Here is a 27,855-nt window from a genome sequence, read left to right as displayed (position 1 = left end):
ATCTCCTGCCTGCACAGGAGGTCAGCTGGCCCCTGCCTTGCCTGCTCTCACACAGTCCAGGAGGTGGGGGGACAAACTCAGCTTCTGATTTCAAGCATGAGTGGTGAGAAGGAGAGCGAGGAGCAGGTGTAGTGCAGGCCTGACCAGGTGGGCGGGTGTGAGGGCCCTGTCTCCAGGGGGTCCCATCTGAGCTGGTTCCCCAGGGGTATGATGTGGGCAGAGAAGAACACTGCAGGCAGAGAAAAGTCTGGAGGGCTATAGTGGAGAGAGGGAGGGTGGTGGCAGATTGGGTACCCCATTTGTAGAAAGGAAGTCCTGGATCTGCTGAGGCACCTGGGCCTCAGTTCCAGCAGCAGGGTCCCTGCAGGTCACTTACACTCTGTGAGCACTGAAGGTCACATCTGCTTCCTCTTGTTTTGGGGGTGGCTTCCAGGTGCAGGAGGCCCACCTCGATAGGCTCTTGGACCAACTGAGGCAGCAAAGTGACAAAGAAACACTGGCGTTTCACTTGGAAAAGGTCAAAGATTATCTGAAGAACATGAAATCCAGGTAGGCCAACCAGACTCCAAAAGGCAGGAAGGGATGGTCAGAAATTCATCTTCAAGGTCAAGGGCAGCCTGCCCAAGAGCCCAGGAGCTTGCCAGCTTAAGATGAAAATTGTGCCTCTCACTTTAGAGAGCATGTGGCCCTCTGCAGCTCTGCTCTCAGCCAACAAAGAAGCTTCCAGGGAGAATTTTTTAGTTTGTGGAGGGAGGTTTCAAAGCAGTGTGGCTTAAGTTCAAGAGCATGGGGGCTTCTTTTAAAAATTTAAACATGTGGGTGGATCACCTGAGGACAAGAGTTTAAGAACAGTCTGGCCAACATGGTGAAACCCCACCTCTACTAAAAATACAAGAATTAGCCAGGCGTGGTGGCAGGTTCTTGTAATCCCAGCTACTCAGGAGGCTGAGGCAGGAGAATCCCTTGAACCCAGGAGACGGAGGTTGCAGTGAGAGGAGATCATGCCATTGCACTTCAGCCTGGGTGACAGAGCGAGACTCTGTCTCAAAAACCAAAAAAAAACTTAAACATGTACATTCTTGTTAAAGGGGGAAAAAGAAGTTAACCACTGCAAACATATAGAGATTTTTTTCCCTCATTCCTGCCCACTTTTCCTTTTTTATGGGCATATACATTTATATATATGAATATGTACACATATATAGTGTTTTTAAAATAAAGGTTGGATTATACTGTGCAAATTGTTCCATAACTACAGATATACTTCCATTTTTAAATGCCATGTAGCATTCATTAATGTAGATACTTCATAATGGTTTAGCAATCCCTCAATTGATTAGCTGTTTTCTGTTGGTTCTAATTTCTCAATATGACAAGCAGTTCTCTGTGAACTTTCTTGCATCTTTGTGACTTTGTACAGCTGATTCTGTAAGGACTGTTCACAGAAATGGAATGACACTGCCAATTGATTGCAGTACTTAGATTCAGAAGACAATTCTGATGACTTTAGGCAAGTAAGTAACCCTATGAGCCTTGGTCTACTTATCTGAGAAACAGAAGTCTGGACCTCGGGGCATTTGGGAGTTTGTTGGAATAATGTAGGTACCGTCAAGTTCAAGGACAGTGTTAAGACCAAAGACAGGGTTAGGACCCTGGACAGGGAAAGGGAGCTCATGTTACAAGCAGAAAAGTCTCTTGTGTGTGTTTTCCAAACTTTCTAGAAAAAGTATGTATTTCTTGTATGATCAGAAAAATAGCATAGCCAAGGAATGTTGCTATAAAAGAGCAGCCACACAGCAGCTCTACACAGAGCTGTGTGCCAGATTGCAGCTCATTTCCTTGGGGTCAGGGGTGCAGTTTCTAGCTGGGGTCTCCTGTCTTACCTACCTACCTCCCAGGTATGAATGTTTTCACACCCTCCTGACAAAGGAAGTGATGGAGTACCCAGCGATCATGCTGAAAGAACTCAACTCCTACAGCTCCACCCTCAGCCAATACTTCTTTGTGCGTGAAATCTTTGAACAGGTATGGAAAGGGCGATGATATACCCAGCCACTCATGAAGAAGCTAAGGGAGAGGCTGACTTCTTGTTATGATCTGCCTAGACTTTGAAAGCCATCCCTAACCCTGCAGAGTTCGAATCAATGCAAGAAGAAAGAAGCTGAAAGTGTCTCTAAAGAGACCATCTCTTTCTCAGTATAAAAGAGGCTGAAGGGTTCAGAATTCAGGGCTCAAGCCTGAATGGACTTATAATGAAAAGTTTAATTTATATGGCTCTTGGAATTCCATTTATCATACCTACCACTGCCACATAATTCTAAAATATAGCTTTAGCCCACCTATTCTCCTGCAAAATCCCTCCCCAACTGTGCAGCCCCCACCAAATCCAACTTACAGTCCCTAGATAACCACAAAGACCCCACTCTCTCTGCTTCCCACCTTGACTCCCCCTGGTCCAGCAGACTCATCCCTCTTCTGGCATGTGCCCCCTGCCTGCTGCCCTTCCTCATCATGCTCCCTCTGTCTCCACATATCCCAAACCCACCCATACCTCCAGTTCACTACCAAGAGAAAGGCTCCCACTCATTCAGCCTGACCCCTCATCTCAACTTGCTCAGCCCCTGCCACCTCTCAGAGCTCTGAACTTTTTTGTGCTTGGTTGCTGTCAAATACAGGAGTCTGGAGCAACCAACTATAATGTATTTCTTAAAGGGCAAGTATGCCTTAATTTTTATTCAATTTTGATTGTCATTAGCACAAGGGTCTTTCACATAATTTAGACAAAATAAATGCTCTCTGAGTAAATGCATGAGTACCTGGGATTCCATGGTTTGAATCCCCCAGAGTTTGGCTCTTTTCCTGCACACCACCCATAGTCCTGCTTGGCCTGAATGGAAATGCTTGTGGTTGGCACTGAACCTGGCCAAAGGTTTCCCACATATACAGGACATCTGGCTCCTTCCCTGAGCATCTCTCCTCCCAGAAGAGATTCCTGTTTAGATTGCTAATAGCTGCTCCCTGTGCCACCTAGGTTGAGGGGGAAGCTCAAGCTATAGGATGGCGAGCTCATTGCCTGCCCTTTGAGATCATTTGGGTCACCTGGGTTCAAGGTATAGGCACTATTATGATCTCCATTTCATGGAAGATAACGCTAAGCCCCATAGGGTGTAGAGAACTTGCCCAAGATCACTTAGCTTGTCAGGAGCTGGGAATTAAATCCAGACCTGCAAATTCCACAGCCTGCACTGTTATCCACAACACAGAATATCCAAAACCTCACCCAAAGCCTGTGAAACAGGAAATTTGCAGGGTTTACAAGGGGGCTCTCAGGATCATGTAAATCATGCCCATTGTGTCTGTTCCATCTAGCACAGAATGCAGCAGATTTCTGCCCTTTGTTTGCATCCCTCCGTTTATATTTTTCTTGCCCTTTGCTCCAGATCACTGCCAAAAAATATATCATAATGAACTTTAATTCCATGATTACCCATTGTGTGCTATAACGGTTTGCTAGCCTTCTTGGAATTAAGAAAAACTAGTTCCCAGGATTGAGAACAACCCAATTACCCCAGGGAACTAAGTTGGTTAAGGCCTGCATCAGATATTAAAGGGGAGGGATGGGTCCTTCTACTTAAAAGTGACACTCCGGGCTGGGTGTGGTGGCTCACGCCTGTAATCCCAGCACTTTGGGAGGCCGAGGCAGGCAGATCACGAGGTCAGGAGATGGAGACTATCCTGGTTAACACGGTGAAACCCCATCTCTACTAAAAATACAAAAAATTAGCCAGGCATGGTGGCGGGCACCTGTAGTCCCAGCTACGCGGGAGGCTGAGGCAGGAGAATGGTGTGACCCCAGGAGGCAGAGCTTGCAGTGAGCCGAGACCACGCCACTGCACTCCAGCCTGGGAGACAGAGCCAGACTCCTCTCAAAAAAAAAGTGGGGGGGCACTCTGAAGAAAGACAGTGCAGGTCCTTCAGTGACTCGTGGTTTTTCCTTGTAGAACTTGGCTGGAGAAGTCATTTTCAAATTCAGGCAACCAGGTAACACTTTTTCAATTCAAGTTTTATTCTCCCAGACTTCACTCTTATGCGTTTGTGGGTTGGGAGGCCCAATCCAGGCAGCATCAGTAAATTGTCTCTCCTTGTGCTTTGGTGTTTATCATCAACAGAAGCACATAAAAAACCCTCCCAGAAGAGAATGAGAAAACTGAGGAAGAAGCAAGGGTCTAAAGAGGACATGAGCAGAAGTGAGGAAAGCATAAGTAGTGGGACAAGTGCTGCCAGGTCAGTAGAAGTGGTGGAAGAAGAAAACGATCAAGAAATGGAGTCCTTCATAACTGAAGAGGTGCTGGGGCAACAGAAAAAATCCCCACTGCATGCTAAGATTGATGAGTCCAAAGAGGGCTCTATTCAGGGATTGGAAGAAATGCAGGTTGAAAGAGAGAGCTCCTTAAACCCATCCCTGAATGAGGAGAATGTGAAGGGTCAAGGAGAAAAGAAGGAGGAGTCAGAGGAGGAAGATGAGAAGGAGGAAGAGGAGGAGGAGGAGGAGAAGGTGGAAGAAGAGAAGGAGGAGAAGGAGGCACAGGAAGAGCAAGAGAGTTTATCTGTGGGTGAGGTAAGCCAGCAACTGATTCATTCTTGGGCATAGAGAAAGTTTGCTGTGCTCATTTTGTGTTTATCCCTAGTGTAGGCTGGGGTCTTCAGTGGCCCAGTCTCCACAGAGGTGCAGAAAGAGAATTACAAAAATATTCATACTATTCATACTTTAAAAAATTTTTATTTTAGGTTCAGGGGTACATGTGCAAGTTTGCTATTTAGGTAAACTATGTATCATGGGGGTTTGATTTACAGATAATTTTGTCAGTGGAGTAATAAGCATAGTACCCAATAGTTTTTTTTTCTGACCCTCTCCCTGCTCCCACCCTTTACCCTCAAATAGTTCCCAGTATCTGCTGTTCACCTTCTAGTGCCCATGTGTTCTTTGTTTAGCTCCCACTTAAAAGTGAGAACATGCAGTATTTGGTTTTCTGTTCCTTTGTTAGTTTGCTTAGGATAATGGCCTCCAGCTCCATCCATGTTGCTGCAAAGGACATGATCTCATTCTTTTTATGGTTGCATAGTATCCCATGGTTTATATGTACCACATTTTATTTATCCAGTCCTACTGTCAATGGGCGTTTAGGTTGATTCCATGTCTTAGCTATTGTGAATAGTGCTGCAATAAATATATATGCATGCATGTGTCTTTATGGTAGAATGATTTACATTCCTTTGGGTATATACCCAATAATGGGACTGTGGGGTCAAAAGGTAGTTCTGTTTTAAGTTATTTGAGAAATTGCCACACTGGAATGCACTCCCACCAGCAGTGAATAAGCATACCCTTTTCTCTGCAATCTTGCCAGCATCTGTTGTTTTTTGACTTTTTAATAATATTCATTCTGACTGTTATGAGATGGTATCTCATTGTGGTTTTGATTTGCATTTCTCTAATGATTAGTGATGTTGAGCACGTTTTCATATACTGGTCGGCCACATGTATGTCTACTTTTGAAAAGTGTCTGTGTCCTTTGCCCACTTTTGTATAGGGTTGTTTGGTTTTTGCTTATTAATTTAAATTCTTTATAGATTCTGGATATTAGACCTTTGTGAGATGCATAGTTTGCAATTATTTTCTCCCATTCTGTAGGTTGTCTGTTTACTCTGTTGATAGTTTCTTTTGCTGTGCAGAAGCTCTTTAGTTTAATTAGGTCCATTTGTCAATTTGTGTTTTTGTCACAATTGCTTTTGGAATCTTCATCATGAAATCTTTGCCAAGTCCTATGTCTAGAATGGTATTTCTTATTTTATCATCCAGGGTTTTTATAGTTTTAGGCTTTACATTCAAGTATTTAATCCATCTTCAGTTGATTTTTGTATGTGGTATAATGTAGGGGTCCAGTTTCAATCTTCTGCATATGACTACCCAGCACCATTTATTAAATGGGTAGTCCTTTCCTCACTGCTTGTTTTTGTCAGCTTTGTTGAAGATCAGATGGTTTCGGTGTGAGGCATTCTATTCCATTGGTCTGTGTGTCTGTTTTTGTACTTGTATCATGCTGTTTTGATTACTGTAGACCTGTAGTATAGTTTGAAGTCAGGTAACATGATACCTCCAGCTGTGCTCTTTTTACTTAGGATTGCCTTTGCTATTCATGCTCTTTTTTTGTTGCGCATAAATTTTAAAATAGTTTTTCTGATTCTGTGAAGAATGTCATTAGTAGTTTGATAGGAATAGCATCGAATCCATAAATTGCTTTGAGCAGTATGGCCATTTTAAAGATATTGGCTCTTCCTATCCATGAACATGGGATGTTTATGGTTTTTCATTTGTTTGGTCATCTCTGATTTCTTTGAGCAGTGTTTTGTAATTCTCATTGTAGAGACCTTTTACCTCCTGGTTAGCTGTATTCCTAGGTATTTTATTCTTTCTGTGGTGATTGTGAATGGGATTGCATTCCTGATTTGGCTCTCGGCTTAGATGTTGTTGGTGTGTTGCTGATTTTTGTATGTTGCTTTTGTACTCTGAAACTTTGCTGAAGTTGTGTATCAGACCAAGGGGCTCTGGGGAAGAGACCATGGGGTTTTCTAGCTATAGAATTTCATCTGCAAACAGGATAGTTTGACTTCCTCTCTTCCTATTTGGATGCCTATTATTTCTTTATCCTGCCTGATTACTCTGTCCAGGGCTTCCAATACTAGTTGAATAGGAGTGGTGCAAGATGGCCTCCTTGTCTTGTGCTGGTTTTCAAGGGGAATGCTTCCATCTTTTGCCCAATCAGTATGATGTTGGCTCTGGGTTTGTTATAGATGGCTCTTACTATTTTGAAGTATGTTCTTTCAATGCCTAGTTTGTTGAGGATTTTTAACATGAAGGGGTGTTCAATTTTATCAAAAGTCTCTTCTGTGTCTATTGAGATAATCATGTGTTTTTTGTTTTTAGTTCTGTCTATGTGATGAATCACATTTATTGATTTGCATATGTTGAACCAACCTTGCATCCCAGGGATAAAGCCTACTCAATCATGGTGAATTAGCTTTTTGATGTACTGTTGGATTCAGCTTGCTAGTATTTTGTTAAGGATTTTTTGCATCAATGTTAATCAAGGATATTGGCCTGAAATTTTCTCTGTTTGTTGTGTTTCTGCCAGGTTTTGGCATCAGCATGTTTCTGGCTTCACAGAATGAGCTGGGGAGGAGCCCGTACTCCTCAATTTTTTGGAATAGTTTCAGCAGAAATGATACCAGCTCTTTGTACATGTGGTAAAATTTGGCTGTGAATCCATTTGGTCCTGGGTTTGGGTTTTTGTTTCTGTTTTTGTTTTTTGGTTGGTAGGCTATTTATTATTGATTCAATTTTGGAGCTCATTATTAGTCTGTTCAGGGATTCAGTTTCTTCCTGGTTCAGTCTTGGGAGGGGTATGTGTTCATGAATTTATCCATTTCTTCTAGATTTTCTAGTTTGTGTGCATAGAGGTGTTCATAGTAGTCTGATGGGTGTTGGAGTTTTTTTTTTTTTGTATTTCTGTGGGGTGAGTGATAATGTATTAATACTTTTTTATTTTTGCTAACAGTGATCCAATTCTTTACTCAGAGTAATGATTTTTATTTTTAAAACATTTTTAATTTTTATTTTTGAGATGGAGTCTCACTCTGTCACTCAGGCTGGAGTGCAGAGGCATGATCTCAGCTTACTGCAACCTCTGCCTCCCAGGTTCAAGTGATTCTCCTGCCTCAGCCTCCCAAGTAGCTGGAACTACAGACATGCACTACTATACCCGGCTAATTTTTGTATTTTTTTTTCTTTAAAGGGGGAACAAGGGAATTGTTAAGTGAAATAATAACCCATATATGTTTAACACTTTACTTATCAAAAAGTATTTTTGCATACATGTTCTTATTCTGTTTCCCAGTAAAATTTTCACTGTGAGGCAAATATTATTAATTATTCTCTTTTTAGAAGCATGCAAAACAATGCTCCTATCCTAGAGATAAGGGACTTCACAAACTCACTCAGCTACTAATGGAAAAGCTGGGACTCTTTTCTCTTTATATTATACCACTTAGCCCTAGAGAGTTGTTATTAGCAATAGCCAGTATTTTAAGGAGTGTTTGTCATGTGCCTGGCATTTTGTGGACTTTACATAGATTACATGATTTAATCTGCATGACCAATCTGTAAGGTTGATACTACATTTATCCTCATTGTGTAGACGACAAATCTGAGAGTTATCAAAGCTAAACAACTTTTCTTTGCCAAAGCCAAGTTCCAAACCCTGGTAGCCTGACTCCAGGATCCATATTCTTCTTCATCACTAAGCTAACTGCCTTCTCAAACCAATGCTACTGTGCTGGCCTTCCAGTACATACACCTTTATGCTCTGCTACATGTCCCTTTAGGGCTATGTATGTCCTTATAATATTAAGTTGCATTTTTGCTAATGTTTCCTGTTTTCCTATATAGGCTATTTTTCCCACTAATGAAATGTCGAGTCATAGGGAAACAGAAAATTATAGTTTACATTATTCATAGTTTTCATTGAGAATATGGTAACATAAGGAACAAAATCATAGGGCCAAACATAGTCGACTCGTTAGACTTTCATCTTTAGCAATGCCACCAAGAAAGTTTCAAAGGGTAGAATTGTGTACACCTCCAAAGCAACTCTCTGTTGTCTTAGCAGCTTACTTTGAATGGTTATCCATGAATGCACACTTCTCTCAGAGAGATTATATATCTTGAAGAGTAGGTCCATATTTTAAACATTTCTCTCATGTCTAGTACTGTTCTGGATACAATAGCAGGTACATTTCTTTAAATTAAATCTCAGCTTATGTAGTATTGTATTGAAATTACCAATCCCTCACATTTTTACCCCCAGCCTGTTTTATTTTTTGAAAGTAAGACTTTCCATGTTAGCTTTCTTCCTTCTTTTGCGCTATTAAAAACTCTTTCCCATTTCTTTTTTTATTTTAAAACTTTTTTTTAATACTTTAAGTTCTAGGGCACATGTGCACAATGTGCAGGTTTGTTACATATGTATACATGTGCCATGTTGGTTTGCTGCACCCATCAACTCGTCATTTACAACAGGTATTTCTCCTAGTGCTATTCCTCCCCCATTCCTCCACCCCACAACAGGCCCTGGTGTGTGATGTTCCCTACCCTGTGTCCAAGTATTCTCATTGTTTAATTCCCACCTATGAGTGAGAACATAACGGTGTTTGTTTTTCTGTCCTTGCAATAGTTTGCTCAGAATGATGGTTTCCAGCTTCATCCATGTTGCTACAAAGGACATGAACCCATCTTTTTTATGGCTGCATAATATTCCATGGTGTATATGTGCCACATTTTCTTAATCCAGTCTATCATTGATGGACATTTGGGTTGGTTTCAAGTCTTTGCTATTGTGAATAGTGCCACAATAAACATACCTGTGCATGTGTCTTTATAGTAGCATGATTTATAATCCTTTGAGTATATACTCAGTAATGGGATCAGTGGGTCAAATGGCATTTCTAGTTCTAGATCCTTGAGGAATCACCATACTGTCTTCCACAGTGGTTGAACTAGTTTACACTCTCACCAACAGTGTAAAAGTGTTATTTCTCCACATCCTCTCCAGCACCTGTTGTTTCCTGACTTTTTAATGATCGCCATTCTAACTGGTGTGAGATGGTATCCTTTGTGGTTTTGATTTGCATTTTTCTGATGACCAGTGATGATGAGCGTTTTTTCATGTGTCTGTTGGCGGCATAAATGTCTTCTTTTGAGAAGTGTCTGTTCATATCCTTTGCCCACTTTTTAATGGGGTTGTTTGATTTTTTTCTTGTAAATTTGTTTAAGTTCTTTGTAGATTCTGGATGTTAGCCCTTTGTCAGATGGGTAGATTGCAAAAATTTTCTCCCATTCTGTAGGTTACCTGTTTCTTTTGCTGTGCAGAAGCTCTTTAGTTTGATTAGATCCCATTTGTCAATTTTGGCTTTTGTTGCCATTGCTTTTGGTGTTTCAGTCATGAAGTCCTTGCCCATGCCTATGTCCTGAATGGTATTGCCTAGGTTTTCTTTAGGGTTTTTATGGTTTTAGGTCTAACATTTAAGTCTTTAATACATCTTGAATTAATTTTTGTATAAGGTGTAAGGAAGGGATCCAGTTTCAGCTTTCTACATATGACTAGCCAGTTTTCTCAGCATCATTTACTGAAGAGGAGATCCTTTCCCCATTGCTTGTTTTTGTCAGGTTTGTTGAAGATCAGATGGTTGTAGATGCGTGGTATTATTTCTGAGGCCTCTGTTCTGTTCCATTGGTCTGTATCTCTGTTTTGGTACCAGTACCATGCTGTTTCGGTTACTGTAGACTTGTAGTATAGTTTGAAGTCAGGTAGGGTGATGCCTCCAGCTTTGTTCTTTTTGCTTAGGATTGTCTTGGCAATGCAGGCTCTTTTTAGGTTCCATATAAACTTTAAAGTAGTTTTTTCCAATTCTGTGAAGAAAGTCATTGGTAGCTTGATGGGGACGGCATTGAATCTATAAATTACCTTGGGCAGTATGGCTATTTTCACGATATTGATTCTTCGTATCCATGAGGATGGAATGTTCTTCCATTTGTTTGTGTCCTCTTTTATTTCTTTGAGCAGTGGTTTGTAGTTCTCCTTGTAGAGGTCCTTCACATCCCTTGTAAGTTAGATTCCTAGGTATTTTATTCTCTTTGTAGCAATTGTGAATGGGAATTCAGTCATGATTTGGCTCTCTGTTTGTTATTGGTGTATAAGAATGCTTGTGATTTTTGCACATTGATTTTGTATCCTGAGACTTTGCTGAAGTTGCTTGTCAGCTTAAGGAGATTTTGGACTGAGACAATGGGGTTTTCTAAATATACAATTATGTCATCTGCAAACAGGGACAATTTGACTTCCTATTTTCCTAATTGAATACCCTTTATTTCTTTCTCTTGCCTGGTTGCCCTGGCCAGAACTTCCAACACTATGTTGAATAGGAGTGGTGAGAGAGGGCATCCTTGTCTTGTGCCAGTTTTCAAAGGGAATGCTTCCAGTTTTTGCCCATTCAGTATGATACTGGCTGTGGGTCTGTCATAAATAGCTCTTATTATTTTGAGATACATTCCATCAATACCTAGTTTATTGAGAGTTTTTAGCATGAAGGCTGTTGAATTTTGTCAAAGGACTTTTCTGCATCTATTGAGATAATCATGTGGTTTTTGTCTTTGGTTCTGTTTATGTGATGGATTACGTTTATTGATTTGCGTATGTTGAACCAGCCTTGCATCCCAGGGATGAAGCCCACTTGATCTTGGTGGATAAGCTTTTTGATGTGCTGCTGGATTCGGTTTGCCAGTATTTTATTGAGGATTTTTGCATCGATGTTCATCAGGGATATTGGTCTAAAATTCTCTTTTTTTGTTGTGTCTCTGCCAGGCTTTGGTATCAGGATGATGCTGGCCTCATAAAATGAGTTAGGGAGGATTCCCTCTTTTTCTATTGATCGGAATAGTTTCAGAAGGAATGGTACTAGCTCCTCTTTGTACCTCTGGTAGAATGCGGCTGTGAATCCATCTGGTCCTGGACTTTTTTTGGTTGGTAAGCTATTAATTATTGCCTCAATTTCAGAGCCTGTTATTGGTCAATTCAGAGATTCAACTTCTTCCTGGTTTAGTCTTGGAAGGGAGTATGTGTCCAGGAATTTATCAATTTCTTCTAGTTTTTCTAGTTTATTTGCATAGCGGTGTCTATAGTATTCTCTGATGGTAGTTTGTATTTCTGTGGGATTGGTGGTGATATCCCCTTTATCATTTTTTATTGCGTCTATTTGATTCTTCTCTCTTTTCTTCTTTATTAGGCTTGCTAGAGGTCTGTCAATTTTGTTGATCTTTTCAAAAAACCAGCTCCTGGATGCATTGATTTTTTGAAGGGTTTTTTGTGTCTCTATCTCCTTCAGTTCTGCTCTGATCTTAGCTATTTCTTGCCTTCTGCTAGCTTTTGAACTTCTTTGCTCTTGCTTCTCTAGTTCTTTTAATTGTGATGTTAGGGTGTCAATTTTAGATCTTTCATGCTTTCTCTTGTGGGCATTTAGTGCTATAAATTTCCCTCTACACACTGCTTTAAATGTGTCCCAGAGATTCTGGTATGTTGTGTCTTTGTTCTCATTGGTTTCAAAGAACATTTTTATTTCTGCCTTCATTTCGTTATTTACCTGGTAGTCATTCAGGAGCAGGTTGTTCCATTTCCATGGAGTTGTGCGGTTTTAAGTGAGTTTCTTAATGCTGAGTTCTAATTTGATTGCACTGTGGTCTGAGAGACAGTTTGCTGTGATTTCTGTTCTGTTACATTTGCTGAGAAGTGCTTTACTTCCAACTATGTGGTCAATTTTGGAATAAGTGCGATGTGGTGCTGAGAAGAATGTATATTCTGTTGATTTGGGGTGGAGAGTTCTGTGGTCTGCTTGGTGCAGAGCTGAGTTCAAGTCCTGGATATCCTTGTTAACCTTCTGTCTTGTTGATCTGTCTAATATTGACAGTGGGGTGTTACAGTCTCCCATTATTATTGTGTGGGAGTCTAAGTCTCTTTGTAGGTCTCTCAGGACTTGCTTTATGAATCTAGGTGCTCCTGTATTGGGTGCATATATATTTATGACAGTTAGCTCTTCTTGTTGAATTGATCCCTTTACCATTATGTAATGGCTTTCTTTGTCTCTTTTGATCTTTGTTGGTTTAAAGTCTGTTTTATCAGAGACTAGGATTGCAACCCCTGCTTTTTTTTTTTTCTTTCCATTTGCTTGGAAGTCTTCCTCCATCCCTTTATTTTGAGCCTATGTGTGTCTCTGCACATGAGATGGGTCTCCTGAATACAGCACACTGATGGGTCTTGACTCTTTATCCAATTTGCCAGTCTGTGTCTTTTAATTGGAGCGTTTAGCCCATTTACATTTAAGGTTAATATTGTTATGTGTGAATTTGATCCTGTCATTATGATGTTAGCTGGTTATTTTGCCCATTAGTTGATGCAGTTTCTTCCTAGCATTGATGGTCTTTACAATTTGGCATGTTTTTGCAGTGGCTGGTACCGGTTGTTCCTTTCCATTTTAGTGCTTCCTTCAGGAGCTCTTATAAGGCAGGCCTGGTAGTGACAAAATCTCTCAGCATTTGCTTGTCTGTAAAGAATTTTATTTCTCCTTCACTTATGAAGCTTAGTTTGGCTGGATATGAAATTCTGGGTTGAAAATTCTTTTCTTCAAGAATGTTGAATATTGGCCCCCACTCTCTTCTGGCTTGCAGGGTTTCTGCTGAGAGATCCACTGTTAGTCTGATGGGCTTCCCGTTGTGGGTAACCCGACCTTTCTCTCTGGCTGCTCTTAGCATTTTTTCCTTCATTTCAAACTTGGTGCATCTGACAATTATATGTCTTGGGGTTGTTCTTCTCGAGGAGTATCTTTGTGGTGTTCTCTGTATTTCCTGAATTTGAATCTTGGCCCGTCTTGCTAGGTTGGGGAAGTTCTCCTGGATAATATCCTGAAGAGTGTTTTCCAGCTTGGTTCCATGCTCCCCGTCACTTTCAGGTACACCAGTCAAACATTGATTTGGTCTTTTCACATAGTCCCATATTTCTTGGAGGCTTTGTTTGTTTCTTTTTACTCTTTTTTCTCTAAACTTCTCTTCTTGCTTCATTTCATTAATTTGATCTTCAATCACTGATACCCTTTCTTCCACTTGATTGAATTGGCTACCGAAGCTTGTGCATGCGTCATGTAGTTCTCGTGCAATGGTTTTCAGCTCCACCAGGTCATTTAAGATCTTCTCTACACTGTTTATTCTAGTTAGCCATTCGTCTAATCTTTTTTCAAGGTTTTTAGCTTCTTTGTGTTAGGTTCGAACATCCTCCTTTAGCTCGGAGAATTTTGTTATTACCAACTTTCTGAAGCCTACTTCTGTCAACTCGTCAAAGTCACTCTCCATCCTGCTTTGTTCTGTTGCTGGCAAGGAGCTGTGATCCTTTGGAGAAGGGGTGCTCTGGTTTTTAGAATTTTCAGCTTTTCTGCTCTGGTTTCTTCCCATCTTTGTGGTTTTTATCTACCTTTGGTCTTTGATAATGGTGACCTACAGATGGGGTTTTGGTGTGGATGTCCTTTTTGTTGATGTTGACGCTATTCCTTTCTGTTAGTTTTCCTTCTAATAGTCAGGTCCTTCAGCTGCAGGTCTGTTGGAGTTTGCTGGAGGTCCACTCCAGACGCTGTTTGCGTGGGTTTCACCAGCGGAGGCTGTAGAAGAGCAAATATTGCAGAACAGCAAATATTGCAGAACAGCAAATATTGCTGCCTGATCCTTCTTCTGGAAGCTTCATCTTAGATGGGCACCTGGCTGTATGAGGTGTCAGTCGGCCCCGACTGGGAGGTGTCTCCAAGTTAGGCTACATGGGGGTCAGGGACCCACTTGAGGAGGCGGTCTGTCCATTCTCGGAGCTCAAACACTGTGCTGGGAAAACCACTGCTCTCTTCATAGCTATCAGACAGAGACGTTTAAGTCTGCAGAAGTTTCTGCTGCCTTTTGTTCAGCTATGCCCTGTCCCCAGAGGTGGCGTCTACAGAGGCAGGTGGGCCTCGTTGAGCTGAGGTAGGCTCCACCGAGTTCAAGCTTCCTGGCCACTTTGTTTACCTACTCAATCCTCAACAATGGTGGATGCCCCTCCCCCAGCCAGGCTTGCTGCCTCACAGTTCGATATCAGACTAGCAGTGAGCAAGGCTCCATGGGCATTGGACCTGCTGAGCCAGGTGCAGGATATAATCTCCTGGTGTGCCATTTGCTAAGACTTTTGGAAAAGCACAGTGTTTAGGTGGCAGTGTTCTGATTTTCCTGGTACAGTCTGTCACGGCTTCCCTTGGCTAGGAAAGAGAAATCCCCCGACCCCTTGCGCTTCCCGGGTGAGGCAATGCCCCGCCCTGCTTCGGCTTGCCCTCCGTGGGCTGCACCCACTTTCCAACTAGTCCCAATGAGGTGAACCAGGTACCTCAGTTGGAAATGCAAAAATCACCTGTCTTCTGCATTGATCATGCTGGGAGCTGCAGACTGGAGCTGTTCCTATTTGGCCATCTTGGAATGGACCTCTAACTTTTGTATTTTTAGTAGAGACAAGGTTTCACCATGTTTCCCAGGCTGGTCTCGAACTCATGACCTCAAATGATCTGCTGCCTCAGCCTCCCAATCTTATTCAACCATCTTGGAACAGACCTCTAATTTTTGTATTTTTAGTAGAGACAGGGTTTCACCATGTTGCCCAGGCTGGTCTCGAACTCATGACCTCAAATGATCCACCACCTCAGCCTCCCAAAGTGCTGGTATTACCAGTGTAAGCCACTGCACCCAGCCACAGCAATGCTTTCTAAAATTCATTTTCCTCTCCTCATATCCCTGCAACCTACTCTAAAGTCACTCTTCAACTGCATGGCTTTCTTTATGCCTCCCTGTTTCTTTCTCTCTCCTTCTCAATTCCTCTTTGTTGAATATATCAACTTAGACTCTTTTGCTTCGCCTTGGTCTATTTCTTCTCTTTTCCTATCCTTAAAAGCTCCATATCCAAGCTGGCAGACAGAGCTCTCCTTTGAGTGCAGGGAAGTAACTCTCATAAAATAAATCTTGTCCTCAAAACACATTCAAAATCACAGAACAATAACTTGAATTTCATAATGATAGAATTGCAGAAGAATCATTTTGTATATTGCTGTGGAAAAATTGGTATCTTAGACTTCTTTTTGAGCAGGAATCCCAAACTCAAATGCCCACAGGTATGTAATAGAAAAGAGGGTTGGAGACCAAGTGTAAAATAATGACAAATGATGAAGACTGTGCAGACATTACTCAGCTCCAACTAAAGATGCCGTGTGGGAATGCAGGCTCAGAATTGACATATTTTCTGATGTTTTAAGAGAAATTAGAAACCCAGATTTTTGTATATAACTTCCTAATTTTTAAAGAACTATGTGTGTGGGGGGAAAAAACCTAGGCAAGATTTGGCCCACAATCTTGGCCCAAAATTTGGTTTATAACCTCTGATATCAAGGAACCTGTGGTTGGCATTCCCAAGTCCATTTGATGATATCAAGTCAACTTTAGTGTTGTTGCCTGCTTAGGAAGAAGACAAGGAAGAGGGTCTAGAGGAGATATACTATGAGGACATGGAGTCCTTCACAGTCTCCAGTGGAAACACTTATTTTGTCTTTGTACCCCTGGAAGAAGAAGAGCATTGCAGCAAGTCCCATTCCACCTTCTCAGTCATGTTCATCAACGACACTTCCAGTGCCAAGTTCATAGAACAAGTGACAATTCCATCGAGACTAATTTTAGAAATTAAGAAACAGTGAGTAAAAAACTATTTTATTCTCATCCTGTTGTTCTGAGTTTTGTTAACAAGGTGAAATATTTAAAAAAAAAAAAAAGGATTGGGCTGGTATCAGTTGGATAAAGAAAAAAATGTAGGTAACTGAAGGAAGGTAGGGGTGAGAAACACAATAAAAAATGGCAAAATCCAGGAATTATTTGCAGTCATAGATATCTTCTGTGAGAGTGACCGCCTGCACCCACCTCAGGAGGCTGTCTGCTGGCTTGGGCCTTGGACATAAGATACAGTGTTTTCCCTGACAGATACTTTTGGGTTCTAGTTCCTGGTACATCTGTGATCACAGGCTTCTTTTCTTTTTCTATTTTAATTCTATAGATATACACCATAAATATAAATATCTCATGTATGGTATTTTGTACTCAATATGTGCAAAATATAAGAATGGAACTGTCCACTCGTAGAGTATATCCATGTCCATCACTAGAAGACATGGCCAAAAGATACTACCAAAGAGTATTTTTGCAGAAAATATAAGAACAATGAAGAATAGAGAAATGACCCATAATCCCACCACTGAGAATTTACTTCCCCTGACTTCCAAGTTTCTGGGCCTTTTTGTTTGAATTTGGATCAAATGTGGACATTTGTGTTTGCCTTTTGGATGGCATTCTCATTCTTGTCCTCCTGCCTCTAAAATGTCATAGGAGGGCTCGTCAGCTGGAGATCTCCTGGTTCATGCACCTCCCATATGTAACATGGGCAGGAGGCTGGAGACCAGGAATGAAAGGAGTGCAATCAGGCCTTTGGGCTCTTTCTCCTACACCTCAGCAGCATCTCACCTTGGAAATGTCTCTTGACTCAAACATCATCCCTCTCCTTCCTCTACCAGAGGCCATCATCTGCCCTCTCCATAGCAGATAGGACAAAGGTCAGCAAGGACTGTCACAGGAGCTATTATTTACTGAGTGTATTTAATCCCCTTAACAACTGTGAGAGAGGTACCTTACTTAACTCCATTTTACAGATGAAGAAACTGAGGCTCAGAGAGTTAGTCATTTGGCCTAGATCTCCAGGACATGAAGCAGTTTGATCCAAGATATTAATCCAGACAGACCCTGTAACTCCAGAATCTTGCACCAACCACTATGCTATCTGGCCTTATGACTAACCAGAAAAAAAATTATCTGTCCAACTGATTGGGTTTGCATATTGAAGGATAATATGCGTTCATAAAAGTATGAAAATCATAAGTGTATAGCTCAATGAATTGCCCAAATATGACACAGTTGATACCCAAAGCCCACAAGAAATAGAACCATTACCAACCCTCCAGTGTACCCATCCCAAGTCACCACTCTCTCTTCCCCAAAGATAACAAATGTTATAACTTCGAGTTTATTTTGCTTATTTTTTTAACTTTATATAAATTAAGTCATACAGAACTTTTTTATTATGTTTATGAGAAATATATATTATTGAATGTGGCTAGAGTTCAGTTTTTGTTTCTGTATAGTATCCTGTTATAAAAAAATAATCCATTTTATTAATCCATTTTACTGATACACATTTGGTCTTTCCAGTTTGGGGATATACCAATAATGTTGCTCTGAACATTCTTGTACAAGTCTTCTGGTGAATATATGTATACATTTCTGTTACATACAGAACTAAGAGTGGAACTGTTGATTCACAGAATGTGTGTGTCCATATCCATCTTTAGGAGATACAGCCAAAAGATACTACCAAGGAGTTTTCAAAAGTGGTTTTTAACAGTTTTACAGTTTATAACAGCATATGAGAACTTCAATTGCTCCACAACGTCAGTGGTATTGTCAGTGGTTTTTATTTTAGCTGTTCTGATATAGTGGTGTTTCATTGTGGTTTTAATATGTATTCTCCTGATGAGTATGATATTGTATACCTTTTAAAATACTCGTTGGGCCATTTGGTTATCTTTTTGGGAAATGCCTAGCAAAATCTTTTGCCTATTGTTTTTCTGGTCGATTTTCTGTCTTTTTTAATTAATTTATGGGAATTAATTATATATTCTATAGCCAGGCATGGTGGTGTGTGCCTGTAATTCCAGGTACTCAGGAGGCTGAGGCAGGAGAATCGCCTGAACCCGGGAGGCAGAGGTTACAGTGAACCAAGAGAGTGCTGCTGCACTCCCGACTGGGAGACAGAGTGAAACTCCGTCTCAAAAAAAATTAAATTATATATTCTATATAAGGCTTTGTCAGATAAATAAATGGCAAATATTCATCCCCTCTCTGCACTTGCCTTTTTAAACTCTCTTTCAAGGTATATCTTTTAATGAACAGAAGTTCTTATTTCTAATAAGGTCCAATTCATCAATTTTTAAATTAGGGTTAATTTACTTTATGCCTTACCCTCAAGGACATGGAGATGTTCTCCAATGTTATATATTTAAAATGTTATTGTTTTCAACTTCCATATTAACATCTAAAATCTACCTGGAACTGATTTTTTGTTTATGGTGTGAAATAGGGGTCAAGATTCACTTCTTTCCCATATAGATAACCAGTTGATCCTGGGTCACTTAATGAGGAGACTCTCCTCTCCCCCACTGCTCTGCAACGTGTCTTTTCTAGTTCTCTATGTGTCTATCCAATGACTTCACGCTGCTTTATTACTACAGCTTTACACTAAGTCTTAATATCTGATAGTGTAAGTCCTCCACCTTTAGTCTTCTCCCTCCATTATTCTTGGCTCTTTGTATTTCTACATAATTTTTAAAATTAGCTCAAGTTTCCATAAGACATCTGCTGCGATGTTGTTTCTTGTTATTGCATTCAATCTATAGATCAGTTTTTGGAAACTGACATCGTAACAATACATGGCCAAAAAAGTACCATACATTTTTAAAAGGAAGAAATGATAAGCTGAGAAGCAACATTTGCAACTCACATCAAAGTCAATGACCTTCATGTCCCTAGTATATGAAGAGCTCCTAGAAATTGATTTGTAAAAAAAGAACAGCTATTCACAACAGAGAAATTGGCAAAAGACATTCATGGACAGTACACAGAAAGAGAAATTAAATACTCTTGGGTTTTTTTGAGGCAAGGTCTCACTCTGTCGCCCAGGCTGGAGTTCAGTGGCATGACTCACTGCAGCCTTAACCTCCTGAGTAGATGGGACCATAGGCGCATGTCACCATGACTAGCTAATTTTTAAAATATTTTGTAGAGATGGGGTCTCACCATGTTGCCCAGGCTGCTCTCAAACTCCTAGGTTCAAGAATCCTCCTGCTTCAGTCTCCCAAAGTGCTGGGATCATAGGCATGAGCCACAGTGCCCAGCCTAAATAATCTTAAACACATGAAAATATGCTCAGTCTCAATCATAATATGACAAAATTGTCAAATTTAGATGTCTGACAATACACTCTGAGACTGTGGAGAAACAGGAACATTGCTGATAAGAAAAAAATTGCCTTCTAGTGGAAAACAGTTTGGCCGTATCTGCCAAAACCACAAATGTATTTTAACCTTTGATTTAGCAATTCCAGTTCAAAGTCATTTATCCAAAGAAACACTTCTACATCTGACATATGTAATGTCCTCCAGCAGTGGTATGGTTAAACGAGTAATGGTCCATTTACACAATGAAATGCAATGCAGCTGGGAAATGAAATGAAGAAGAAGGAGTGAAAGGGGGAAGCACTTTTGGTGTCCATGTGGAAAGACCTCTCATGGGTCATGATTGCTGGCAGGGCTGACCCTGGCTGGTCTCTCCCTCAGACTTCGAGCTGGCTTCTTCGAGCACCTCGAGAAGTGGTTTGACCAGTGTTCCCTCAACACCCGGGTCATCGTGGCCACCAAAATCAATGAGCTGGATTCAGAACTGGAGCTGCGTCTGCATCTGCACCAGCCAAGAGCCCAGCAGATTGAAAAAGACATCCACAACGTCAGGGCAGGTACAGACGCTGCCTGGGAATGTCTGCCCTGCCCCCAGCCCTTCCTTCAGCGTCTGCTCCACCGCGGCTCCATGTTCATTAGCTGCCCCAGTTTGTATGATGCAATGTTTAGCATGTTCTTATCACATCATGGAAGATGTACATGAGGGTTCACACCTCCGAGGCTTGCAGAAAAAGGCAGTACTCAGAATCCTCCTGTGAGATTTTTTTCTCATTTCCATTTTTTGTCAAGAGGGTATTAGAGTTGAAAACAAAAAGTGTTGTACTGTTTTAGCTCTTGGAACCCAGATCTGCTCTTACACCTTTCAGATACACACCTGCATGGTGGATGTTCTAGAGGCAAGCTCATAGCTCAGGGATTAGAGCTCTCAGTTTCAACTCCTGTGACCGTGTGACCCTGTACAGGTTACCTGACCTCTCTGACCCCTCTCTTACCTGCAGAAGGGGTTGATAGAGGTGTTAAGGAGGTGGTAATAAACCCTTTTTAAATGGTATAGTAAGGAATCATGAGCACCTGGTACAAGATACAGCCTCCAAAAGTGTTAGCCATTATTTCTACTTTATCATTTATCATACTTAAAAATACATGCATTTCACACCTATGTGGGCTCTGTTAATGTGGGGCCGGGGAGCATGTTTTCATTAGGATTCTTCAATGACCTCTGTTGGTTTTTCACCCAAATTATACTCCAACTCCTTCAAAGCCCTTTAGAGCTATCAGAGAGCCCCGTCACTAACCCATGCAAACTCCTATTCCTGGAGCAGGGATAGAGGTGACAACTGGCCTTGAATCCCAGTCTCAGGCAATTTGTGTGGCATTTGGAACCTCATTGTTCTCATCTGGAAAATGTGTGTGCTAAATGCACTGAGGAATAAAAAGGATTCTACGTGCACTGAGTAGAAGCTCCCTGACCCAATACACAGTGTGGAAAACAAGGCCAGAGAAGCGAAGTCCCAGCATCTCACCATTCATTTTTGGCAGAGCTGGGACTACAGCACTTCCAGGCAATAGCGGGGTCAGATGGGAGGTGGTCGGGGTTGGGGGGTCTAGGGACTCTCTGCTCATTTAAAGGCCCATGATGGAGCCCTGGAAGCCCAGTCCTTGTTCTTCCCACTCCACCTTGGAAGACAGTTGGAATTCAGGCTCACTGGACATAAGTATCTGCTGATGTTAAGGAGCAAACTCGGACTGCTCGGTGATGTACTCGCTGTTACCCACAAGACCCTCTCACCTAGATCTCAGCCCTCCCCAACACCCCCTGCCCATCCTGCCTGCTACTCAGCTGCTCCCCAGACTCTCCATCTTCCTGGCTCTGTTCCCTCTGCTCCAGGCAGGGTGTCTCCACCAACAGGAGCTCCCTGCTCATGGCCAGGCCTCCTCTCCAGCCCAAGCCCTGATGAAGGCAACAGGGGCAGGACAAGGGGCCTTGACCTGAATCGTTCTTGTTCTGCAGCTGGCCTGAGAGAGACAGCAGGCGGGCCTTGTTCCAGGAAAGCAATGTGCTGAGGTGAGTCGGGTCCCAGGGGCCCCAGCTCTCTTAATCCTTTTTCAGCCGAGCTCTTGCTTCATCAAGAGCAGTTGGACAGCCACTGTGCTGGGGTGACCGAGACGCTGAAGAAGGAGCGGCTGATGTTCTGCCAGTTCCAAGAAGAGCAAAACGTGAGGAGCAAAAACTTCCGCCTCAAGATCTATGACATGGAGCACATCTTCTTGAATGCCACCAGAAGCCAAAAGTAAGGGGTCCTGGGAGTCTCCACCCCAGCCAGGTGGCTCTAGAATCCCAGTTCGGCTGCTGCTTTCAAAGGAGCCGCCCTCCCTGTAGACACAAAAGCAGAAGGCACCTCCAGAGCCTTCTTTTGAGTTAAACTCTTCAAGAGAGTCAAGTCAAACTCTGTGTGGAATATTGCTTGAGAGGGCAGGGAGCGAGCAGCCAGAGAGCAAGGAATACACACAGGCAGCATGCAAGGGCGCACACCATATGCTATGAAATATCAGTGGTGGGGAAGACCATTTCCCCTCAGGAAAAATCAGGCAGGGCTTCCTGCAGGAGGCATCATTGAAGATGAACTCAGGGGAGTCCTGAATGGAGAAAGATGGGAGACGGTTGAGTTCCACAATCAGTGAAAGAGCACTGGCCCAGCTCAGTGTAGGAGTGTGCTCAGGGCAGAGCAAGGGGCTCCAGAGAGGCCATTTGGGTTATGAGATGGAGGCCTCAGGCAGGTCACAGGGAGAAGACTGGCAAGTGTCTACGCAGCCATCAGGCACATGAGGGACAGCTGTTTCTGGTGGACTTGGTTGTAAAGAGGACACCCGCAGGGCACTCTTTTGGGGTATCATGGGTGCAGAAGCCACCTTGCTGGGGGTCAGACACAGCCCACTAGAGCAGGGACAAAGATCCAGTAGGATCTTCTGGGATTCTTTCACCAATTTGATGTGCTCTGATCCAGCACACCCAGAGTGTGTCCTGCAGACACTGGAATTTTGAACTGCCTTCTACTGCCCCCTTTGCTACCCAGAGAAGCTGGGCAGCTGGGCACTGCTTGTGGAGCCCAAATAGATTCCCAGGATGTCCTCCTTTCAGGCCCAAGTCACCACCCTCCCCTCTCATGCCCCCCAAACTGGTCACCCATCAGCGTTGTGCCCCCAGGAAGGTCACCTATCACCATCTGTGCCTCCCACGTCCCCAGGATGCTCACCGTCACCACCTGTCCCTCCTGTGTCCCCAGCCTGATCATTATCATGACCGGCCCCTCCCTTGTCCCCCAGACTGATCACCATCACCACCTGCCCCTCCCTTGTCCCCCAGAGTTGTCACCCATCACTGTCCTGTTCCTCCTCTCTCTCCCACAGGCTGGTCATTCTCAGCAACACACTGCACCAGGAGTTGCTTAGCTATGTTGATGTCACCCAGGTGTCCCTGCGCAGCTTCCGGCAGTACTTGGAGGAGAGTCTGGGCAAACTCCGCTACTCAAATATTGAGTTCATCAAACACTGCAGGTGGGAGCCAGTGTCCAGGGCCTCTTCAGGCCACCTGAGTTTCTCTATTAGGATGTGTTCTTGTTTCCCCCTTAATTTTTAGTTTTGACAAAAATATACATGACATAAAACTTAACATCCTAACCATTTTTAGGTGCACAGATCAGTGGCATTAAGGATATCCTGGTTGTTGTGCTACCATCACCACCACTGGTCACCAGAACTTTTTCATCTTCCCAAACCGAAACTCTGTACCATTAGACAAGAACTCCCCATTCCTGCCTCCCCATGGCCCCTGGCAACCACCACCCTCCTTTCAGTTTCTATGAATTTGAAACCTCTAGGTACTTCGTATAAGTGGAATCATATATTTGTCCTTTTCTTGTCTGGCTCATTTCATTTAGCATAATGTCTTCAAGGTTCATCCATGTATCATGTATCATGTGTCACAAAATCATTCCTTTTTAAGGCTGAATAATGTTCCATTGTGTGTATATGTCACATTTTGTTTACCCATTCATTTTTGATGGACATCTGGGTTGTTTCCATCTTTTGGCTATTGTGAATAATGGTGGTAGGAACATTGGTGTGCAAATACCTGTTCAAGGTCCTGGTTTTAATTATTTTGGGTATTTTCTAGAAGTGGAATTGCTGGATTAAATGGTAATTCTATGTTTAACTTTGAGAGGGACCATCATACTGTTTCCACAGCAGCTGCGCCATATTCATTCTCACCAGCTATGCACAAGGGTTCCAGTTTCTCTACATTATCACCAACGCTTGTACTTTCTGGTGTTTTTTGTTTTTTAGAATAGACCTGTTAATGGGTGTGAGGTGTTTCTATGTTGTGGTTTTGATTTGCATTTCCCTGATGATTAGTGATGTTAACCTTTCCGTGTGTTTGTTGGCCATTCTTTCCCCTTATTTTTACCCCTGCAGTCTTAATCCTGGATGAAAGTAATCCTAGATTTAGTCTTTGACATTTTTGAAAGGCTATATTTATTTTTTAAGGCTTATGCTATTTTAAAAATCACAAATCTTTTAATCATTACAGCATAATCAAACACAGACTGTATATAAAGTACAAAGTGGAAGCCTTCCAAAAATACATTTTCTATGTGCCTGTACTTCTGTATACAGGAGCAAAAAATTGTTAGTTTTGTACAGAAATGGAATCCTAGTATACACGCTGACCCACAGCCCCCCACTACCAGCATCACCAAATCATGGTGATGAAGGGAATAAGGGAACTTCCTTTCCACCCCTGAAGTTTCAACAATTTGAGCCAATAAAACAAGGCCGGGCACAGTGGTTCATGCCTGTAATCCCAGCATTTTGGGATTCCGAGGCGGGCGGATCACCTGAGGTCAGGAGTTCGAGACTAGCCTTGCCAACATGGAGAAACTCCATCTCTTTACTAAAAATACAAAAATTAGCTGGGCATGGTGGCAGACGCCTGTAATCCCAGCCACTTGGGAGCCTGAGGTAGGAGAATTGCTTGAACCTGGCAGGCAGAGGTTGCCGTGAGCTGAGATCACACCACTGCACTCCAGCCTGGGGGACAGAGTGAGATTCCATCTCAAAACAACAACAGCAACAAACAATAAAGACAATAAACAGATTGACGGGAGACCAATTTATTAACATGCAAGTGTGTAGGTGTCACACAAAGTTTGAAACTCAAACAAAGACCAGATGGTTGAAGCTTAAATAGCCTCTTCATAGGAGAGTGAGAAATGGGAGATGGAGGAAATTTTAGAGGAAGGGTAAATGATGTTTAGGGGAGATTAATGGACCCAAAGAACAGACAATAGCCTGGGACCAATTCTGTCTGGGCTCTGGGTGTGGTGTCAGCTCCAGTCTTCCTTCCTACAGCTATGCATCAGTTTCTCCTGGTTGATGAGATATCTGGGGAAGGGATTCACAACAGTTGAATATCTTCTGGAGGATCCATCCTTTAGGTAGACAGGTGAACTTTAGAGAAAGCTCTTCCCTGCATTTGCTGCTCTCCAGGTACTCTCAGTTTGAAGTTCAAAGCAGCACATTTTTGATTTCATTTTCTGAGCCCCAAGAGTGAGCACCTTCCATGTCAGTATCTGCAAAACTTGCATTTGTTTTAAATATTATTAAGATTTTTCTGATTACAAAAATAGAATTTTTAAAGAAAATTTGGAAAGTAGCGAAAACTAGAACTATAATTTGACATGTTAATCATCCCTACCTTGCCTATCTCTGCATCTGTCGTGTATATTTTAGCTTCATTCTAGCTAATTTCTTTATATTAGTCTTCCTAGTCACTGATTCACTCTGCAACTGTTGAACCTCCTGCAAATCTATTCATTGAGTTTTCAATTTTAATTATTATAGTTTCCACTTGTAGATATATACATATATGTATATATAGACACACATATATATATATTTTTTTTTTTGAGACAGAGTCTTGCTCTCTCACCCAGGCTGGAATGCAGTGGCACAGTCTCTACTTACTGCAACCTCCACCTCCTGGGTTCAAGCGATTGTCCTGCCTCAGCATCCCGAGTAGCTGGGACTACAGGCATATGCCACGATGCCCAGCTAATTTTTGTATTTTTAGTAGAGGCAGGGTTTCACCATAGTGGCCAGGCTGATCTTGAACTCCTGACCTCAAGTGATCCACCCGCCTCGGCCTTCCAAAGTGCTGGGATTACAGGTGTGAGCCACCACTCTCTGCCCATTTATAATTATATTTGATACTTTTTCAAAACTGCCTGCTCCTTGTTCATATTTTGAAGCTTACTTTTTATTCCTTTAAACATCTTAAGCCTAGTTATTTTATAGTCTATATCTGATATTTCTAATATGAGGGTTTTTGGGAGGTCTGCTTCTGTTCTCTATTGTTTTACTGTTTCTCATGCATGGTATCTTGTATCTTGATTCCTTATCAATTTTTAAAACTACGAGTCACTCATTTTCCTTGGGACTTTATCTGTGGCATTCTTTGAGGCCTGGACTGGACATTGCATTCCTTCAGAGAGAATCCTTATTTGTTTCTGCTGGGTAGCCAGGGAGCACTGCCTACCCAGGACCAATTAGAATTTTCTGCTTGAGGTTTTTTGGGTCACTCCAGAGAACATGCATTCATTTTGTAAATGTATGTGAAGTCTAGTTTGTGTGAAGAATTTTCAGGGGACAGAGATCTTTTCTTTCCTCTTTGCCCTTGGATCTAGACAGTCGAGAGTCCTGGTATCTGGTGGGGTTTGTTTCTTCCTCAGTCTTATAATGCAAAAGTTGTCCTCTGGATCCAGCTCTAGGCTATCCCTTCACCTGTGCAGTCATCAGGACTGAAACTCCAAGTCTCTGGTGCAAAGTGTTGGCTTCTGGTGCTGCCCACATTCCAAGCTCCCTTCTAGTTTCACTTCATCTGGAATTCTTTTTTTTTTTTTTTTTAAGGTAGAATCTTACTCTGTCAGCCAGGCTGGAGTGCAGTGGCACAATCTCGGCTCACTGCAACCTCTCCCTCCTAGGCTTAAGAAATCCTTCCACCTCAGCCTCCCAAGTAGCTGGAATCACAGGCACATGCCATCACACCTGGCTAATTTTTTTTACTTTTTGTAGAGACAGGGTCATGCTGCCCAGGCTAATCTTGAACTCCTGGCCTCAAGTGATTTTCCTGCCTCAGCCTCCCAAATTTCTGGGATTACAGACATGAGCCACTGCGCCTGGCAAGTTCATGTGGAATTTTACCTTTATACAGTTCCAAGAAAGCTATTTTTATTTTGAATTTTGTTTCAGTTGGGTCTGTTAGAGTCTCCAACCTGATGAACTGCAAAAAATGGAAATTCCGCACCATTTATGAATCCTACTCCTGTCCTTAAGCTATCTGCGTTCATTTTCCCACATCTTGAACTCGAACCGGAAGCCTAGATTAAAAGTGTGTGTCAGCCATAGTATTTGGGATAGATGAGAACTCTCAGGTCTGACCTGTGGCTTTTATTTCTCTTTGATTATTTTTAGATTGTTTTCAGAGGGAGGCAACTTTTCTTCTAAAGAAATCAATTCATTGTGTTGCCGACTGGAGAAGGAAGCTGCCCGGATAGAGTTGGTTGAAAGTGTCATCATGCTCAACATGGAGAAGATGGAGAACGAGTACCTGGACCAGGTGGGGCCCCCAGCCAGGCCCCAGGCCAACTGGTTCCACAGTATCCCTTGCTCAACTCCCTCTGAAGGGAGGGCCAAGCCCTCCATCCAACCATTCACTGGGCCTGTCTCGCTCCTCTTTCAGAGTCCAAAAGGTCCAAATTAAGCCCCTGTCCTTTACCCTTTATCTCTCTGTACAGGCCAATGATGTCATCAACAGGTTTGAAAGCAAATTCCATAACCTGTCTGTGGACCTTATTTTCATAGAGAAAATCCAGCGGTTGCTGACAAATCTGCAAGTGAACATCAAGTGCCAGGTAGGACAGATTCATTCTTCATCAAGGATCTTTATCACACACACTTGCACACCAGGCACTGTCCCCGGTGCTGGGAGGCCATTGTGGTCTCTGTCCCATGCGTGGGACTTGCTCT

The 27,855-nt window shown here is 42.3% G+C and overlaps 1 protein-coding gene across 1 annotated transcript in view; it reads left to right on the top strand.

Moving 5' to 3' along the window:
• The window catches only part of CCDC180 (coiled-coil domain containing 180), a 68,241-nt gene that overhangs the window by 18,587 nt on the left and 21,799 nt on the right, over positions 1–27,855 (top strand). The window contains 10 exon segments of the mRNA XM_030813925.1: positions 434–549; positions 1,899–2,025; positions 4,002–4,041; positions 4,170–4,618; positions 16,180–16,406; positions 20,152–20,327; positions 21,881–22,061; positions 23,179–23,325; positions 27,301–27,445; positions 27,624–27,740. Coding sequence (XP_030669785.1) covers positions 434–549; positions 1,899–2,025; positions 4,002–4,041; positions 4,170–4,618; positions 16,180–16,406; positions 20,152–20,327; positions 21,881–22,061; positions 23,179–23,325; positions 27,301–27,445; positions 27,624–27,740 — 1,725 coding nt within the window.

The sequence above is a fragment of the Nomascus leucogenys genome, chromosome 1a, assembly GCF_006542625.1.
Source record: "Nomascus leucogenys isolate Asia chromosome 1a, Asia_NLE_v1, whole genome shotgun sequence".
In the NCBI taxonomy this organism is placed as follows: domain Eukaryota; kingdom Metazoa; phylum Chordata; class Mammalia; order Primates; family Hylobatidae; genus Nomascus; species Nomascus leucogenys.
Note: the sequence above shows the minus strand (reverse complement) of the source record. Positions and strands in the feature narration are given on the sequence as shown.